This window comes from Paralichthys olivaceus, chromosome 8 (assembly GCF_024713975.1).
Source record: "Paralichthys olivaceus isolate ysfri-2021 chromosome 8, ASM2471397v2, whole genome shotgun sequence".
Taxonomy (NCBI): Eukaryota; Metazoa; Chordata; class Actinopteri; order Pleuronectiformes; family Paralichthyidae; genus Paralichthys; species Paralichthys olivaceus.
This window is the reverse complement of record NC_091100.1, coordinates 12477160-12495699: the sequence shown is the minus strand read 5'-3', so window position 1 is coordinate 12495699 and position 18540 is coordinate 12477160. Positions and strand designations below refer to the sequence as shown.

The 18540-nt window shown below is 41.1% G+C and overlaps 1 protein-coding gene across 21 annotated transcripts in view; it reads left to right on the top strand.

The window, feature by feature from the left end:
- The window catches only part of ank2a (ankyrin 2a, neuronal), a 72873-nt gene that overhangs the window by 47394 nt on the left and 6939 nt on the right, over positions 1-18540 (top strand). For all 21 annotated transcript variants that reach the window (XM_069529672.1, XM_069529662.1, XM_069529682.1 and 18 more), the window contains 5 exons: positions 281-358; positions 604-735; positions 1056-1196; positions 1284-1494; positions 1760-1838. In XM_069529672.1, the coding sequence (XP_069385773.1) occupies positions 281-358; positions 604-735; positions 1056-1196; positions 1284-1494; positions 1760-1838 (641 nt within the window). The remainder of the gene's footprint in view (positions 1-280; positions 359-603; positions 736-1055; positions 1197-1283; positions 1495-1759; positions 1839-18540) is intronic.

Below are 18540 nucleotides of genomic sequence, written 5' to 3'. Positions count from 1 at the left end.
AAAAATATGTGTTAACTGCAACAAAATAGTAAACCAGTCATTACCTCCTCAGAGAGTCAGAGAATCCAACCTTTATGTTATCATCCATGTCAACATCTCAGACCCAGTATTACAGCCCATAACATAGAGCCCTCAGGAGATAACAATATACATCTTCACTTCAAATGATATTTTACATAGCTGGTACCTATAATGTGGAACAGGTTTTACTATAAAATATAATTTATACCTTCAACTGTAGACCCTGATGATTAAATTTTATGTTTGGCGGCATTTTTAGTGGATTGGCAGGATGATGCTGATAGGAAAGAGGAGACATTAGCAATCATTGCAGATCTTCTTGGCTTCAGTTGGACTGGTAAGTTTTTTTTTAAATGTAAAGATTTATTGTTTTAAATCTTAAATCAATGTTTGATTCGATTTAGAGAAGCATTTATTTGAAAATGTTAACAAAAATAATACAAATTAAATTGAACTCTGGAGCAGATGATTGTACATCCTGTATGACTATGTTTTAGCAGCAAAACATAAAATGTATGATTCAAGATAAATTGTTTTACGTTCAACCCCTCCACCCCTTACTTCTCTTATCTATCACCTCAGAGCTGGCAAGAGAACTGGAATTTAGTGAGGATGATATCCAGTTAGTGAGAACAGACAATCCTAATTCCCTCCAAGAGCAGAGCCATGCCTTGCTGCAGTGTTGGGTTGAGCGGGAAGGTAAACATGCCACAGGTACATATCGTTTTTATTTATTTCATTTTACTTCTTGTGGTACATGTCAATGCAATACTTCAAATCCTGTAACCATTGCTTGTTGGTTTGAAGATAATGACCATACTATAAGCTTTTTACTTTGATGCACTCTCAGTTATGTGAGCACATCCTGTTCAATCAATGTATTTTCTCTTTGGTTTTAAATTTATCAATTTATCTTTGCATATAGTAGACCCATATTCATACCATAGATTCAATGTATTCATACATTAATGTTTTATATTTTGTTAATTTAATGCTTTCTATAGTCTATTAATAATGAATAAATTCTTCCATAGAGGACTGTCTGATTAGGAGGCTAACCAAGATCAACCGCATGGACATAGTCCATCTTATTGAAACCCAGATGAACAAGTCAGTTCAAGAGCAAACATCTAGAACTTATGCAGAGATCGAGAAGACACTGGATCACAGTGAAGGTATTGACAACTCTAATGACTCAGCAATACGTGTGGCTCCATTTCTGTGTTTTCTTGTACTCTATTCATCACATGTGTGTTTTTCAGTGTCAGTTGCCCTATCTTCTGTGCAAGAGGATGTAGACAGCCCCAGAGTTGTGAGAAGGGTGGAGTCAGATCGCAGACCACCCCCAGCTGTTTCTGAGGAGGACCTTTCAGTTGCTTCCCTACTGGATATTCCTTCCTGGGCAGAGCCTGCTGGACATACCCACTCAGAGAGCATCCATGGTGACCTGTTGGACGAGCTTGAAATCCCACAGTAAGTCTTTCAGTTGCAATGATTCCTGAATCAATCATTTTTCTTACTTCACATAACACTCAGTACTCAAAACTGCTGCTTCTCTTGAGGTCAGTATTTTCCCAGCATGCCAGTAACAAGTGGCAGTGCCACATCCTGATACAGGTGTTTGCCTCATATCTATTATTTGTGGGTGATGCCCTTCAGTCACTTTGGGTTAGGGCTTTGATTTACCACACTTAAGCAAAGTCATATTTTGTGACCATGCATTTTTTTTGGGTTACAGAGAATTGAACCCAAATCTGTGGACCTCTGAGGATGTAATTACACCCGAACCTACATGTTACGACAACTCTGATGAGCAAGTAAGTGCGCTTCCCTTCTCAAAAGATGCAGCATTGGGAAGCCAAGCAATTCAGGCATATGACCCAAAAGTGAAAGACCAGAACAGTTGCTGCAGTGTTCAATTTCATTTCGTCAGTGGCACTCACTGCCAAGTCAAAGATGACTGCAGCCAAATCTTACCACTGAAGCAGTATGGTTGTGAAGATCAACAAGGGCATTTGCCTGAAATTCTGAAGTTGCCATCATCTATATCTGTCAGAGACTTTGGTCTCAGCCTGTCAGAGTCAGACCAAGCTGATACAGACTTCAGTGAGCTTTGTAATGAGTTAAGCTTCACATTACAACTTGGAGAACCAGATTCAGCTAAAACCATTGGTAAAAGAATCTCTGACCCTAGCCATCTAGCAGTGCCACCAGGAGACCATCAAGCAACTCTGGCCATGACTGAAGATGACACCTATGTAGCTCAAACAAGCAGGCTCTCTCAGAAGTCCAATGAGGTCACGTCGGTCAAGGTCAAGTTAAGCAAGAAAGGAAGCACAAAACCCCAAGCATACAGTTATAGATATCCAGAAAATATGCCCTTCATCGATGATGAGGATGGTGTCCAGGCAACAGATTCTGTTATTGCCACAGCCAACTACAGCTTGATGAAACCATTCAAAATGAAGATCGCAAAGACCATGTTGACACCCTGTAACCCAGCTCAGATGGTTTGTGACTCAAGTGGTAGGTACCATAATTCCAGTTCTGTTAGTCCAGATAGTGACCATGTCGTAGGTATAGAAAATATATCTTACACTTCTGAGTCAAAGATTATCTCTTCCAGCCTTTTTTTGCCCATCCCCAATCTCACACCACAATCAGCTGAGCAAGATGTGGCATTACCTTTCACTTCCACAGAGTTTAACCCTTTGACCCCTGACTCAGATTCATCAGAGAAGCCATTTGATTCATGGATGTTTAATGACTCCATAAATAGACTGTCATCTCCTGAATCTGTCATGTCAATTAATGATTATAGGGCAATGTCACCTGACTCTCCTACTCAGACAAAAGACTTTTCTGGTATTTTTGACAGCAGACATAGATTGTCTCCAAGGTCTTATGCATGGAGCTTCCCAGATATTACCACTGATTTCACAGAAAGTAAATTACACCTCCATCAGTCACACAAAGAGGAACATTACCCACAATTTGTTCCAAAAGATCACCTCACTACCCTTGAGTCCTTGGTTAAGCATAAGCCAATGTCCGCTAATTCCCAAGTACCTAAATATAATGAAGATATACCTAAAGATGTGAAGATAAGGGGAGATGTCAGACCAACCTCACCTGGGACATCAGATATTGAGTGTGATGAATTTTTGCTTGAAGATGTTGCTCCTGATTCAAGAGCCTCTTCACCTGACTCAATTACCTCTATTCATGAATATGAATCTTCTGATAGGGAACATCGACCATCTTCACGAGAGTCTCAGAATTCCCGGTGTAGTTTTTCATTTCTTGAACTTGTGCTGTCAGAACCTATTCGTGCTCAACTTATGAGTCACTATTGTGATTATTATTTACAATATTCAGGAGGAAATCTCCCCTCACCACAACTGACATCATCTCCTCACAATACAGTCTGCAGTGACAAAGTGAGTCGGGGTAGGCCCTTGACAGCAGAATTAGTAACTTCAAATCACAATTCTCCTGTGTCTCAAGAATCTCTTACAACAGAAGGTTATCTCCCACTACATTTGTCAGGCTCACAGAACAATGATACAAAATGTGATCATAGCCAATATTCTGGGCATGCTCTTTCATCATCTCTCAAAGAAAGGGCACCCTTGTCAACAGCTGCAGCATATCTTACACAATCACATGTCACAAGTATCAAAAGTGAACATTCAGAATGTTCAAATGGTACAGAAGACCGGCCACTATCATCTGAAGCCCCCAAAGCAGAAGAGGGGATGAGTAATTCTTTTCTTGATTACTGGTTTTCTAAATTGAAACCACAATCTTCTGATAACACGTCATCACCAGGTCAGTCAAATACTGATTTAAAAAACAATAACTTGCAAGAGTCCATAAGTTTAGATTTGCAGAAAGAATCAACAGAAATAAACTTTCTAACCACATACGAAAGACAATCTCCTGAAGATTGCCATATGCTCAGAAAACAACCATCACCCAGACCGATCACCTTTAACTTGGTGGAAAGACCAAAATACAGTCTGAAGTTTGCAAATGAAATACCACCGATATTGGATAAAATAAAACAGGATACTGCAATGGAACAAATATTGACTAGTTTAGGAACGTCCTCCAAAGAATCTGTCGAGTCAATTGAACAGCATCTTATGTCTACTCAGATTACATTTGGCAAGATAGAGAATCAACATTGTGACTATTACTTGGCGTGTTCTGACTGTAGTCCAGTGTCATCTCTTTCAACATTGTCAGATATTGAATATTCTAAATCTTCTGTCAACAAATGGTTTAACAACAACACACCAGATTCACCAAATGCACTTACTTCACGAGCTGACACTAATAGTGTAAATGTACCTTCCCGACCACTGTCCATTGGAAGACCTCTTACATATGCAGACGTTGTGCGAGGCCAAACACAAGAAAACCAAGTTCATGATTTGTGCAACGTCAAACCATTTGAGGCTAGGCCTGTTTATCTTCCCCCAATGTCACCAGAAAAGGAGTTCACTCTCTTCTCGGTAGACCATTTCATTGATGAGTCGAGACCACAATCTCCAGAGTCAGTGGTATCTCAAAGTGAACTTAGGCCCCTCTCTCCTGACTCACCTGTTCCTCTATTCAGATCTCCTTATTTCAGTCATGATGTGGAATTGTTGAGGCACAGGTCGTATACACCAGATTCAATACTGTCAGACTGGGAAGATACTGGTTTGTGTCTGGAAACCCTGTTTGACGAGACGAGACCAGAGTCACCACAGTCAGTTTTATCAGACTTTGAAATCGATAAGTTATTTAGCAGCAGGGCGTTGTCCCCAGAGTCTGTGTCTTCTGATTTGGACTTTTCACTCTTCCAGAACTGGTTATCAGATGTTAGAGCATCCTCACCAGAATCTGTAGCTTCAGCGGACGAGCATTGTTTTTCTCTGGGAATGAAATTCACTCAAATGAATAATCAACATTGTCACTATTACTTAGAGTACTCTGAAAACAAACCAGTGTCACCTCTTTCAACATTGTCAGATGTTGAGTATTCCACGTTTTATCTCGAAGAATTGTTTGAAGACAACAGAGCAGATTCCCCGGATTCCTTGACTTTAGGGGGTGAACCCAATGGTACAGACATAACCGTGACTTCCCCCCTGCCACTGTCTGTTGGAAGACCTTTTACATATGCAGACGTTGTGCGGGGCAATAAACCAGAAGACCAAGCTCATGATTTGTGCAACGTCAAACCATTTGAGGCTAGACCTATTTATCTTCCCCCAATGTCACCAGAAAAGGAGTTTACTCTCTTCTCCATAGACCATTTCATTGATGAGTCGAGACCACAATCTCCAGAGTCAGTGGTATCTCAATGTGAACTTAGGCCCCTCTCTCCTGACTCACCTGTTCCTCAATTTAGATCTCCTTATTTCAGTCCTGATGTGGAATTGTCGAGGCACAGGTCGTATACACCAGATTCAATACTGTCAGACTGGGAGGATACTGGTTTGTGTCTGGAAACCCTGTTTGACGAGACAAGACCAGAGTCACCACAGTCAGTTTTATCAGACTTTGAAATTGATAAGTTATTTAGCAGCAGGTCGATGTCCCCAGAGTCTGTGTCTTCTGATTTGGACTTTTCACTCTTCCAGAACTGGTTATCAGATGTTAGAGCATCTTCACCAGAATCTGTAGCTTCAACTGAAGAGCATTGTTTTTCTCTGGGAATGAAATTCAGTCAAATGAATAATCAACATTGTCACTATTACTTAGAGTACTCTGAAAACAAACCAGTGTCACCTCTTTCAACATTGTCAGATGTTGAGTATTCCACGTTTTATCTCGAAGAATTGTTTGAAGACAACAGAGCAGATTCCCCGGATTCCTTGACTTTAGGGGGTGAACCCAATGGTACAGACATAACCGTGACTTCCCCCCTGCCACTGTCTGTTGGAAGACCTTTTACATATGCAGACGTTGTGCGGGGCAATAAACAAGAAGACCAAGCTCATGATTTGTGCAACGTCAAACCATTTGAGGCTAGACCTATTTATCTTCCCCCAATGTCACCAGAAAAGGAGTTTACTCTCTTCTCCATAGACCATTTCATTGATGAGTCGAGACCACAATCTCCAGAGTCAGTGGTATCTCAATGTGAACTTAGGCCCCTCTCTCCTGACTCACCTGTTCCTCAATTTAGATCTCCTTATTTCAGTCCTGATGTGGAATTGTCGAGGCACAGGTCGTATACACCAGATTCAATACTGTCAGACTGGGAGGATACTGGTTTGTGTCTGGAAACCCTGTTTGACGAGACCAGACCAGAGTCACCACAGTCAGTTTTATCAGACTTTGAAATTGATAAGTTATTTAGCAGCAGGTCGATGTCCCCAGAGTCTGTGTCTTCTGATTTGGACTTTTCACTCTTCCAGAACTGGTTATCAGATGTTAGAGCATCTTCACCAGAATCTGTAGCTTCAACTGAAGAGCATTGTTTTTCTCTGGGAATGAAATTCACTCAAATGAATAATCAAAATTGTAACTATTACTTAGAGTACTCTGAAAACAAACCAGAGTCACCTCTTTCAACATTGTCAGATGTTGAGTATTCCACGTTTTATCTCGAAGAATTGTTTGAAGACAACAGAGCAGATTCCCCGGATTCCTTGACTTTAGGGGTTGAACCCAATAGTACAAACATAACCGTGACTTCCTCCCTGCCATTGTCTGTTCGAAGACCTTTTACATATGCAGACGTTGTGCGGGGCAATAAACCAGAAAACCAAGCTCATGATTTGTGCAACGTCAAACCATTTGAGGCTAGGCCTGTTTATCTTCCCCCAATGTCACCAGAAAAGCAGTTCTCACTCTCCAACATAGACCATTTCATTGATGAGTCGAGACCACAATCTCCAGAGTCAGTGGTATCTCAATGTGAACTTAGGCCCCTCTCTCCTGACTCACCTGTTCCTCAATTCAGATCACCTTATTTCAGTCATGATGTGGAATTGTCGAGGCACAGGTCCTATACACCAGATTCAATACTGTCAGACTGGGAAGATACTGGTTTGTGTCTGGAAACCCTGTTTGACGAGACCAGACCAGAGTCACCACAGTCAGTTTTATCAGACTTTGAAATCGATAAGTTATTTACCAGCAGGTCATTGTCCCCAGAGTCTGTGTCTTCTGATTTGGACTTTTCACTCTTCCTGAACTGGTTATCAGATGTTAGAGCATCTTCACCAGAATCTGTAGCTTCAACTGACGAGCATTGTTTTTCTCTGGGAATGAAATTCACTCAAATGAATAATCAACATTGTCACTATTACTTAGAGTACTCTGAAAACAAACCAGTGTCACCTCTTTCAACATTGTCAGATGTTGAGTATTCCACGTTTTGTCTCGAAGAATTGTTTGAAGACAACAGAACAGATTCCCCGGATTCCTTGACTTTAGGGGGTGAACCCAATAATACAAACATAACCATGACTTCCTCCCTGCCATTGTCTGTTGGAAGACCTTTTACATATGCAGACGTTGTGCGGGGCAATAAACCAGAAAACCAAGCTCATGATTTGTGCAACGTCAAACCATTTGAGGCTAGACCTGTTTGTCTTCCCCCAATGTCACCAGAAAAGGAGTTCTCACTCTCCAACATAGACCATTTCATTGATGAGTCGAGACCACAATCTCCAGAGTCAGTGGTATCTCAATGTGAACTTAGGCCCCTCTCTCCTGACTCACCTGTTCCTCAATTCAGATCTCCTTATTTCAGTCCTGATGTGGAATTGTCGAGGCACAGGTCGTATACACCAGATTCAATACTGTCAGACTGGGAAGATACTGGTTTGTGCCTGGAAACCCTGTTTGACGAGACCAGACCAGAGTCACCACAGTCAGTTTTATCAGACTTTGAAATCGATAAGTTATTTAGCAGCAGGTCATTGTCCCCAGAGTCTGTGTCTTCTGATTTGGACTTTTCACTCTTCCAGAACTGGTTTTCAGATGTTAGAGCATCTTCACCAGAATCTGTAGCTTCAACTGACGAGCATTGTTTTTCTCTGGGAATGAAATTCAGTCAAATGAATAATCAACATTGTCACTATTACTTAGAGTACTCTGAAAACAAACCAGTGTCACCTCTTTCAACATTGTCAGATGTTGAGTATTCCACGTTTTATCTCGAAGAATTGTTTGAAGACAACAGAGCAGATTCCCCAGATTCCTTGACTTTAGTGGGTGAACCCAATAGTACAGACTTAACCGTGACTTCCTCCCTGCCACTGTGTGCTGGAATACCTCTTACATATGAAGATGTTGTATGGGGCAATAAACCAGAAATCCAAGCTCATGATTTGTGCAACATCAAATCATTCGAGATGAGACCCTTTTACCTTCCCTTAATAACGTCAGATGAAGAGTTCTCACTCTCCAACATAGACCATTTCATTGATGAGTCGAGACCACAATCTCCAGAGTCAGTGGTATCTCAATGTGAACTTAGGCCCCTCTCTCCTGACTCACCTGTTCCTCAATTTAGATCTCCTTATTTCAGTCCTGATGTGGAATTGTCGAGGCACAGGTCGTATACACCAGATTCAATACTGTCAGACTGGGAGGATACTGGTTTGTGTCTGGAAACCCTGTTTGACGAGACAAGACCAGAGTCACCACAGTCAGTTTTATCAGACTTTGAAATTGATAAGTTATTTAGCAGCAGGTCGATGTCCCCAGAGTCTGTGTCTTGTGATTTGGACTTTTCACTCTTCCAGAACTGGTTTTCAGATGTTAGAGCATCTTCACCAGAATCTGTAGCTTCAACTGAAGAGCATTGTTTTTCTCTGGGAATGAAATTCACTCAAATGAATAATCAACATTGTCACTATTACTTAGAGTACTCTGAAAACAAACCAGTGTCACCTCTTTCAACATTGTCAGATGTTGAGTATTCCACGTTTTGTCTCGAAGAATTGTTTGAAGACAACAGAGCAGATTCCCCGGATTCCTTGACTTTAGGGGGTGAACCCAATAGTACAAACATAACCGTGACTTCCTCCCTGCCACTGTCTGTTGGAAGACCTTTTACATATGCAGACGTTGTGCGGGGCAATAAACCAGAAAACCAAGCTCATGATTTGTGCAACGTCAAACCATTTGAGGCTAGACCTGTTTGTCTTCCCCCAATGTCACCAGAAAAGGAGTTCTCACTCTCCAACATAGACCATTTCATTGATGAGTCGAGACCACAATCTCCAGAGTCAGTGGTATCTCAATGTGAACTTAGGCCCCTCTCTCCTGACTCACCTGTTCCTCAATTCAGATCTCCTTATTTCAGTCCTGATGTGGAATTGTCGAGGCACAGGTCGTATACACCAGATTCAATACTGTCAGACTGGGAAGATACTGGTTTGTGCCTGGAAACCCTGTTTGACGAGACCAGACCAGAGTCACCACAGTCAGTTTTATCAGACTTTGAAATCGATAAGTTATTTAGCAGCAGGTCATTGTCCCCAGAGTCTGTGTCTTCTGATTTGGACTTTTCACTCTTCCAGAACTGGTTTTCAGATGTTAGAGCATCTTCACCAGAATCTGTAGCTTCAACTGACGAGCATTGTTTTTCTCTGGGAATGAAATTCAGTCAAATGAATAATCAACATTGTCACTATTACTTAGAGTACTCTGAAAACAAACCAGTGTCACCTCTTTCAACATTGTCAGATGTTGAGTATTCCACGTTTTATCTCGAAGAATTGTTTGAAGACAACAGAGCAGATTCCCCAGATTCCTTGACTTTAGTGGGTGAACCCAATAGTACAGACTTAACCGTGACTTCCTCCCTGCCACTGTGTGCTGGAATACCTCTTACATATGAAGATGTTGTATGGGGCAATAAACCAGAAATCCAAGCTCATGATTTGTGCAACATCAAATCATTCGAGATGAGACCCTTTTACCTTCCCTTAATAACGTCAGATGAAGAGTTCTCACTCTCCAACATAGACCATTTCATTGATGAGTCGAGACCACAATCTCCAGAGTCAGTGGTATCTCAATGTGAACTTAGGCCCCTCTCTCCTGACTCACCTGTTCCTCAATTTAGATCTCCTTATTTCAGTCCTGATGTGGAATTGTCGAGGCACAGGTCGTATACACCAGATTCAATACTGTCAGACTGGGAGGATACTGGTTTGTGTCTGGAAACCCTGTTTGACGAGACAAGACCAGAGTCACCACAGTCAGTTTTATCAGACTTTGAAATTGATAAGTTATTTAGCAGCAGGTCGATGTCCCCAGAGTCTGTGTCTTGTGATTTGGACTTTTCACTCTTCCAGAACTGGTTATCAGATGTTAGAGCATCTTCACCAGAATCTGTAGCTTCAACTGAAGAGCATTGTTTTTCTCTGGGAATGAAATTCACTCAAATGAATAATCAAAATTGTAACTATTACTTAGAGTACTCTGAAAACAAACCAGAGTCACCTCTTTCAACATTGTCAGATGTTGAGTATTCCACGTTTTATCTCGAAGAATTGTTTGAAGACAACAGAGCAGATTCCCCGGATTCCTTGACTTTAGGGGTTGAACCCAATAGTACAAACATAACCGTGACTTCCTCCCTGCCACTGTCTGTTGGAAGACCTTTTACATATGCAGACGTTGTGCGGGGCAATAAACCAGAAAACCAAGCTCATGATTTGTGCAACGTCAAACCATTTGAGGCTAGGCCTGTTTATCTTCCCCCAATGTCACCAGAAAAGCAGTTCTCACTCTCCAACATAGACCATTTCATTGATGAGTCGAGACCACAATCTCCAGAGTCAGTGGTATCTCAATGTGAATTTAGGCCCCTCTCTCCTGACTCACCTGTTCCTCAATTCAGATCACCTTATTTCAGTCATGATGTGGAATTGTCGAGGCACAGGTCCTATACACCAGATTCAATACTGTCAGACTGGGAAGATACTGGTTTGTGTCTGGAAACCCTGTTTGACGAGACCAGACCAGAGTCACCACAGTCAGTTTTATCAGACTTTGAAATCGATAAGTTATTTACCAGCAGGTCATTGTCCCCAGAGTCTGTGTCTTCTGATTTGGACTTTTCACTCTTCCTGAACTGGTTATCAGATGTTAGAGCATCCTCACCAGAATCTGTAGCTTCAGCTGACGAGGATTGTTTTTCTCTGGGAATGAAATTCACTCAAATGAATAATCAACATTGTCACTATTACTTAGAGTACTCTGAAAACAAACCAGTGTCACCTCTTTCAACATTGTCAGATGTTGAGTATTCCACGTTTTGTCTCGAAGAATTGTTTGAAGACAACAGAGCAGATTCCCCAGATTCCTTGACTTTAGGGGGTGAACCCAATAATACAAACATAACCATGACTTCCTCCCTGCCACTGTCTGTTGGAAGACCTTTTACATATGCAGACGTTGTGCGGGGCAATAAACCAGAAAACCAAGCTCATGATTTGTGCAACATCAAATCATTCGAGATGAGACCCTTTTACCTTCCCTTAATAACGTCAGATGAAGAGTTCTCACTCTCCAACATAGACCATTTCATTGATGAGTCGAGACCACAATCTCCAGAGTCAGTGGTATCTCAATGTGAACTTAGGCCCCTCTCTCCTGACTCACCTGTTCCTCAATTTAGATCTCCTTATTTCAGTCCTGATGTGGAATTGTCGAGGCACAGGTCGTATACACCAGATTCAATACTGTCAGACTGGGAGGATACTGGTTTGTGTCTGGAAACCCTGTTTGACGAGACAAGACCAGAGTCACCACAGTCAGTTTTATCAGACTTTGAAATTGATACGTTATTTAGCAGCAGGTCGATGTCCCCAGAGTCTGTGTCTTCTGATTTGGACTGTCCACTTTTCCAGAACTGGTTATCAGATGTTAGAGCATCTTCACCAGAATCTGTAGCTTCAACTGACGAGCATTGTTTTTCTCTGGGAATGAAATTCAGTCAAATGAATAATCAACATTGTCACTATTACTTAGAGTACTCTGAAAACAAACCAGTGTCACCTCTTTCAACATTGTCAGATGTTGAGTATTCCACGTTTTATCTCGAAGAATTGTTTGAAGACAACAGAGCAGATTCCCCAGATTCCTTGACTTTAGTGGGTGAACCCAATAGTACAGACTTAACCGTGACTTCCTCCCTGCCACTGTGTGCTGGAATACCTCTTACATATGAAGATGTTGTATGGGGCAATAAACCAGAAATCCAAGCTCATGATTTGTGCAACATCAAATCATTCGAGATGAGACCCTTTTACCTTCCCTTAATAACGTCAGATGAAGAGTTCTCACTCTCCAACATAGACCATTTCATTGATGAGTCGAGACCACAATCTCCAGAGTCAGTGGTATCTCAATGTGAACTTAGGCCCCTCTCTCCTGACTCACCTGTTCCTCAATTTAGATCTCCTTATTTCAGTCCTGATGTGGAATTGTCGAGGCACAGGTCGTATACACCAGATTCAATACTGTCAGACTGGGAGGATACTGGTTTGTGTCTGGAAACCCTGTTTGACGAGACAAGACCAGAGTCACCACAGTCAGTTTTATCAGACTTTGAAATTGATAAGTTATTTAGCAGCAGGTCGATGTCCCCAGAGTCTGTGTCTTGTGATTTGGACTTTTCACTCTTCCAGAACTGGTTATCAGATGTTAGAGCATCTTCACCAGAATCTGTAGCTTCAACTGAAGAGCATTGTTTTTCTCTGGGAATGAAATTCACTCAAATGAATAATCAAAATTGTAACTATTACTTAGAGTACTCTGAAAACAAACCAGAGTCACCTCTTTCAACATTGTCAGATGTTGAGTATTCCACGTTTTATCTCGAAGAATTGTTTGAAGACAACAGAGCAGATTCCCCGGATTCCTTGACTTTAGGGGTTGAACCCAATAGTACAAACATAACCGTGACTTCCTCCCTGCCATTGTCTGTTCGAAGACCTTTTACATATGCAGACGTTGTGCGGGGCAATAAACCAGAAAACCAAGCTCATGATTTGTGCAACGTCAAACCATTTGAGGCTAGGCCTGTTTATCTTCCCCCAATGTCACCAGAAAAGCAGTTCTCACTCTCCAACATAGACCATTTCATTGATGAGTCGAGACCACAATCTCCAGAGTCAGTGGTATCTCAATGTGAATTTAGGCCCCTCTCTCCTGACTCACCTGTTCCTCAATTCAGATCACCTTATTTCAGTCATGATGTGGAATTGTCGAGGCACAGGTCCTATACACCAGATTCAATACTGTCAGACTGGGAAGATACTGGTTTGTGTCTGGAAACCCTGTTTGACGAGACCAGACCAGAGTCACCACAGTCAGTTTTATCAGACTTTGAAATCGATAAGTTATTTACCAGCAGGTCATTGTCCCCAGAGTCTGTGTCTTCTGATTTGGACTTTTCACTCTTCCTGAACTGGTTATCAGATGTTAGAGCATCCTCACCAGAATCTGTAGCTTCAGCTGACGAGGATTGTTTTTCTCTGGGAATGAAATTCACTCAAATGAATAATCAACATTGTCACTATTACTTAGAGTACTCTGAAAACAAACCAGTGTCACCTCTTTCAACATTGTCAGATGTTGAGTATTCCACGTTTTGTCTCGAAGAATTGTTTGAAGACAACAGAGCAGATTCCCCGGATTCCTTGACTTTAGGGGGTGAACCCAATGGTACAGACATAACCATGACTTCCTCCCTGCCACTGTCTGTTGGAAGACCTTTTACATATGCAGACGTTGTGCGGGGCAATAAACCAGAAAACCAAGCTCATGATTTGTGCAACGTCAAACCATTTGAGGCTAGACCTGTTTGTCTTCCCCCAATGTCACCAGAAAAGGAGTTCTCACTCTCCAACATAGACCATTTCATTGATGAGTCGAGACCACAATCTCCAGAGTCAGTGGTATCTCAATGTGAACTTAGGCCCCTCTCTCCTGACTCACCTGTTCCTCAATTCAGATCTCCTTATTTCAGTCCTGATGTGGAATTGTCGAGGCACAGGTCGTATACACCAGATTCAATACTGTCAGACTGGGAAGATACTGGTTTGTGTCTGGAAACCCTGTTTGACGAGACAAGACCAGAGTCACCACAGTCAGTTTTATCAGACTTTGAAATTGATAAGTTATTTAGCAGCAGGTCGATGTCTCCAGAGTCTGTGTCTTCTGATTTGGACTTTTCACTCTTCCAGAACTGGTTTTCAGATGTTAGAGCATCTTCACCAGAATCTGTAGCTTCAACTGACGAGCATTGTTTTTTTCTGGGAATGAAATTCACTCAAATGAATAATCAAAATTGTAACTATTACTTAGAGTACTCTGAAAACAAACCAGAGTCACCTCTTTCAACATTGTCAGATGTTGAGTATTCCACGTTTTATCTCGAAGAATTGTTTGAAGACAACAGAGCAGATTCCCCGGATTCCTTGACTTTAGGGGTTGAACCCAATAGTACAAACATAACCGTGACTTCCTCCCTGCCACTGTCTGTTGGAAGACCTTTTACATATGCAGACGTTGTGCGGGGCAATAAACCAGAAAACCAAGCTCATGATTTGTGCAACGTCAAACCATTTGAGGCTAGACCTGTTTATCTTCCCCCAATGTCACCAGAAAAGGAGTTTACTCTCTTCTCCATAGACCATTTCATTGATGAGTCGAGACCACAATCTCCAGAGTCAGTGGTATCTCAATGTGAACTTAGGCCCCTCTCTCCTGACTCACCTGTTCCTCAATTCAGATCACCTTATTTCAGTCATGATGTGGAATTGTCGAGGCACAGGTCGTATACACCAGATTCAATACTGTCAGACTGGGAAGATACTGGTTTGTGTCTGGAAACCCTGTTTGACGAGACCAGACCAGAGTCACCACAGTCAGTTTTATCAGACTTTGAAATCGATAAGTTATTTACCAGCAGGTCATTGTCCCCAGAGTCTGTGTCTTCTGATTTGGACTTTCCACTTTTCCAGAACTGGTTATCAGATGTTAGAGCATCTTCACCAGAATCTGTAGCTTCAACTGACGAGCATTGTTTTTCTCTGGGAATGAAATTCGGTCAAATGAATAATCAACATTGTCACTATTACTTAGCGTACTCTGAAAACAAACCAGTTTCACCTCTTTCAACACTGTCAGATGTTGAGTATTCCACGTTTTATCTCGAAGAATTGTTTGACGACAACAGAGCAGATTCCCCAGATTCCTTGACTTTAGTGGGTGAACCCAATAGTACAGACTTAACCGTGACTTCCTCCCTGCCACTGTGTGCTGGAATACCTCTTACATATGAAGATGTTGTATGGGGCAATAAACCAGAAAACCAAGCTCATGATTTGTGCAACGTCAGATCATTTGAGATGAGACCCTTTTACCTTCCCTTAATAACGTCAGACGAAGAGTTCTCACTCTCCAACATAGACCATTTCATTGATGAGTCGAGACCACAATCTCCAGAGTCAGTGGTATCTCAATGTGAACTTAGGCCCCTCTCTCCTGACTCCCCTGTTCCTCAATTCAGATCTCCTTATTTCAGTCCTGATGTGGAATTGTCGAGGCACAGGTCGTATACACCAGATTCAATACTGTCAGACTGGGAAGATACTGGGTTGTGTCTGGAAACCCTGTTTGAAGAGACCAGACCAGAGTCACCACAGTCAGTTTTATCAGACTTTGAAATCGATGGGTTATTTAGCAGCAGGGCGTTGTCCCCAGAGTCTGTGTCTTCTGATTTGGACTTTTCACTCTTCCAGAACTGGTTATCAGATGTTAGAGCATCCTCACCAGAATCTGTAGCTTCAACTGAACGGCATTGTGTGTCTCCTGGAATTACAATTTGTGCTGAACTCTCTTCATCAGTACACAAGTCAGAGAAAAATCTCACCCAAAGCAAACTTGTTCCATGTGATTCCATGTCATCTTACTCCAATTCATTAATAAAAGAATGTAGAGTTAGACAGAAGCCTTTATTCAACAACTTAATGTCACATTTACATGATCCTTTATATAAGGGAAAATGTTCTAGTAGTGAAATAAGATTATTCAAATCTACACTAGAAAAAGATTCATCTTTTGTCAATTTTACATCACATCCTGACATAATTGCCACCACAATTGCAGACAACATGTCAAGGCTTACACACAAAACATCAGAAGACAAAAAAGATGATGCAATTTCAGATTCTGTTTCTCCTGCATGTCTAAGCCATTTAAACTTAAGGTCAACAGCTGACACAATATCCACAAGTTCCCAAGAGCAAGCAGAGCAATGGGAATTCATTGAGAGTCCTTTATCTTCAGAACATACACCAGAGTCACCTGAAACACTACAGTTGGATGATACAAGTCCTTCCTTTTTCAGTTATAACAGACCATCTTCTCCAGAATCATATTCCTCATTTGATGAGTTTATTGTCCTTTCTTCTGACTCTCAAGCTCCTCAGTTTGACTGCCAACCTTATCACGTGCATTTGTCGGAAAACAGATCTATTTCAACTGATTTCATAATATTGGAGAGAGATAGAACTGATTCTTGTTTTGATGATTTGTTTGTTGAGATCAGACCAGATTCACCTGATTCCATTGTGTTTGACTGTGAAATTCATGAGTCTTTCAACAGTGAGCCAGATACATCAAATATTGAGTACACACAGGCATTCCTTCAATACTGGCTGTCTGAGTTAAGACCTTCTACCCCTCAATTTCTTGAATCAGTTGGGGAATTCGATGAAGTATTAAACCAGCTGCCATGTGGGCAAAGTGAACATGATTGTACTGTTTCTGAAGACAATAAGCCACTCTCAGAGACCGCAATGGCACTCAAAGGTGATCCAGTCTATGAACAGAAATATGACAGTGGTAAGATTCATTATTTTGAAGATGCAGCTGATAATTTGACTGAAAAGGCTTGTGATCAAAACACATTTGAAGATTTAGAACTCAGCATGGGAGAGTCACATAGCCCGGCCATACCTTGTCATTTTGAAAGCATCACACCTGACTCCAAGTCATTGCAGGAGTCCTCACTATCCCCCTCTGCAGAAGCTGAGACAGGACCCACACTTCCATCATCAACCACAGATGAGCAGTCCTTTTTTATCTAATTTTTTTCACTTCCCCAGACAACAAACAACTTAGATTAGATCAGTTTACAAAGTATTTGCCCTTTTAGTTTTGAGTTGAGTCACATTCCATCTGTAGAGCAAAAATTTGGATTTCATCATACTGTGTGGCTTGAGGAGGATTTCAATGTTAATAGACAATCAGTGAATTGAAGACCACTTAAATGGACAGACCCTGAATCACAATTTAAGACGACAACACACCCAAGATTTGATTTTCAAGAACAATCAAGAAAAATCCATGAGTGAGGACGAGAGCAAAGGTTCCCTGGTGTCGGTAAGACAGCACAAGCTCTTGCTCAGCACCGATTGCTGTGTGGCTTTCAAAAGTAATGAACATGGCAATACTTAAAGTGTGAATGTAGAACTTTCTCAAACCTTTATTAATAATGCACAAAGGCTTCACTGTCTTGCTGTGGCATGTAGAGTAAAATGCTCTTTCAGTGAAGCACAACTAATGGAAACTACAGTGACCCAATCTTAATGAAGAAAGCTTTTGCCCTGCTATGGAATGTTCTCATATGCTGTGCAGATAGCCAGTTAACCATGTGTTCTTAGTGATGCTTTTAGAGCATTGCTTCAAGCAACGGGGGATTTCAATGCCTTGATTACATTTCCTCTATGTGCCATACATCTACTATAATTGCAATAGTTACACAGTCCCATTTAGATCTACAGCTAGAGGCATGTGCTGTTTGTTATGTTTTCTTCCTTGTTTGTAACACACAGGCTCCCACTTATACAACAAACATATAAACTGATCACACATATACTACTCCATTGGCACCTGTAATGTTCGCATGTCTGTAGCTAGACATTGTCTCCGACTGTTGGGTTTACTTTCCGATGCATTTTTTGGCAGGAGACACAACACTAATGGTTGTTTGTGTTGATTGTATTATTGTAATGGTTGTTTTTATTTTCTTTGACGAGATAAGGTAAAACATTTTTTGAAAAATGTTAGTGGAGAAATGAGAAAATTTAGTCTAATAACAGATTTTTTTTACCTTTCTTAAGAAGGGACAGGCTTGCAGCAGAACAGACAATTACAGTGTATGACCACGGCAAAACTTTAACGATTTTATTGGAAATGCAGTGTTTCCTGCTTTCCAGCAACAATTTATTTGAAAGAATTGTAAAACAATGCATGTCCACTTTCATGTGATCAGCCAAATCCTGATTTCCACCAAATTCATTCATTCATTCATTCATTTGCTTTAATCATTGTAAAATTATAGTGTGTTGCCACTGATGCCCTCAATACAATCTCCAAACATATGACAGTATTATCATTAATTTTTCAAAAAATTCTCCATTATATGTGGTCTGTTTTATACATATTATTAATATGTATAGATAACACTGTGAATTACCA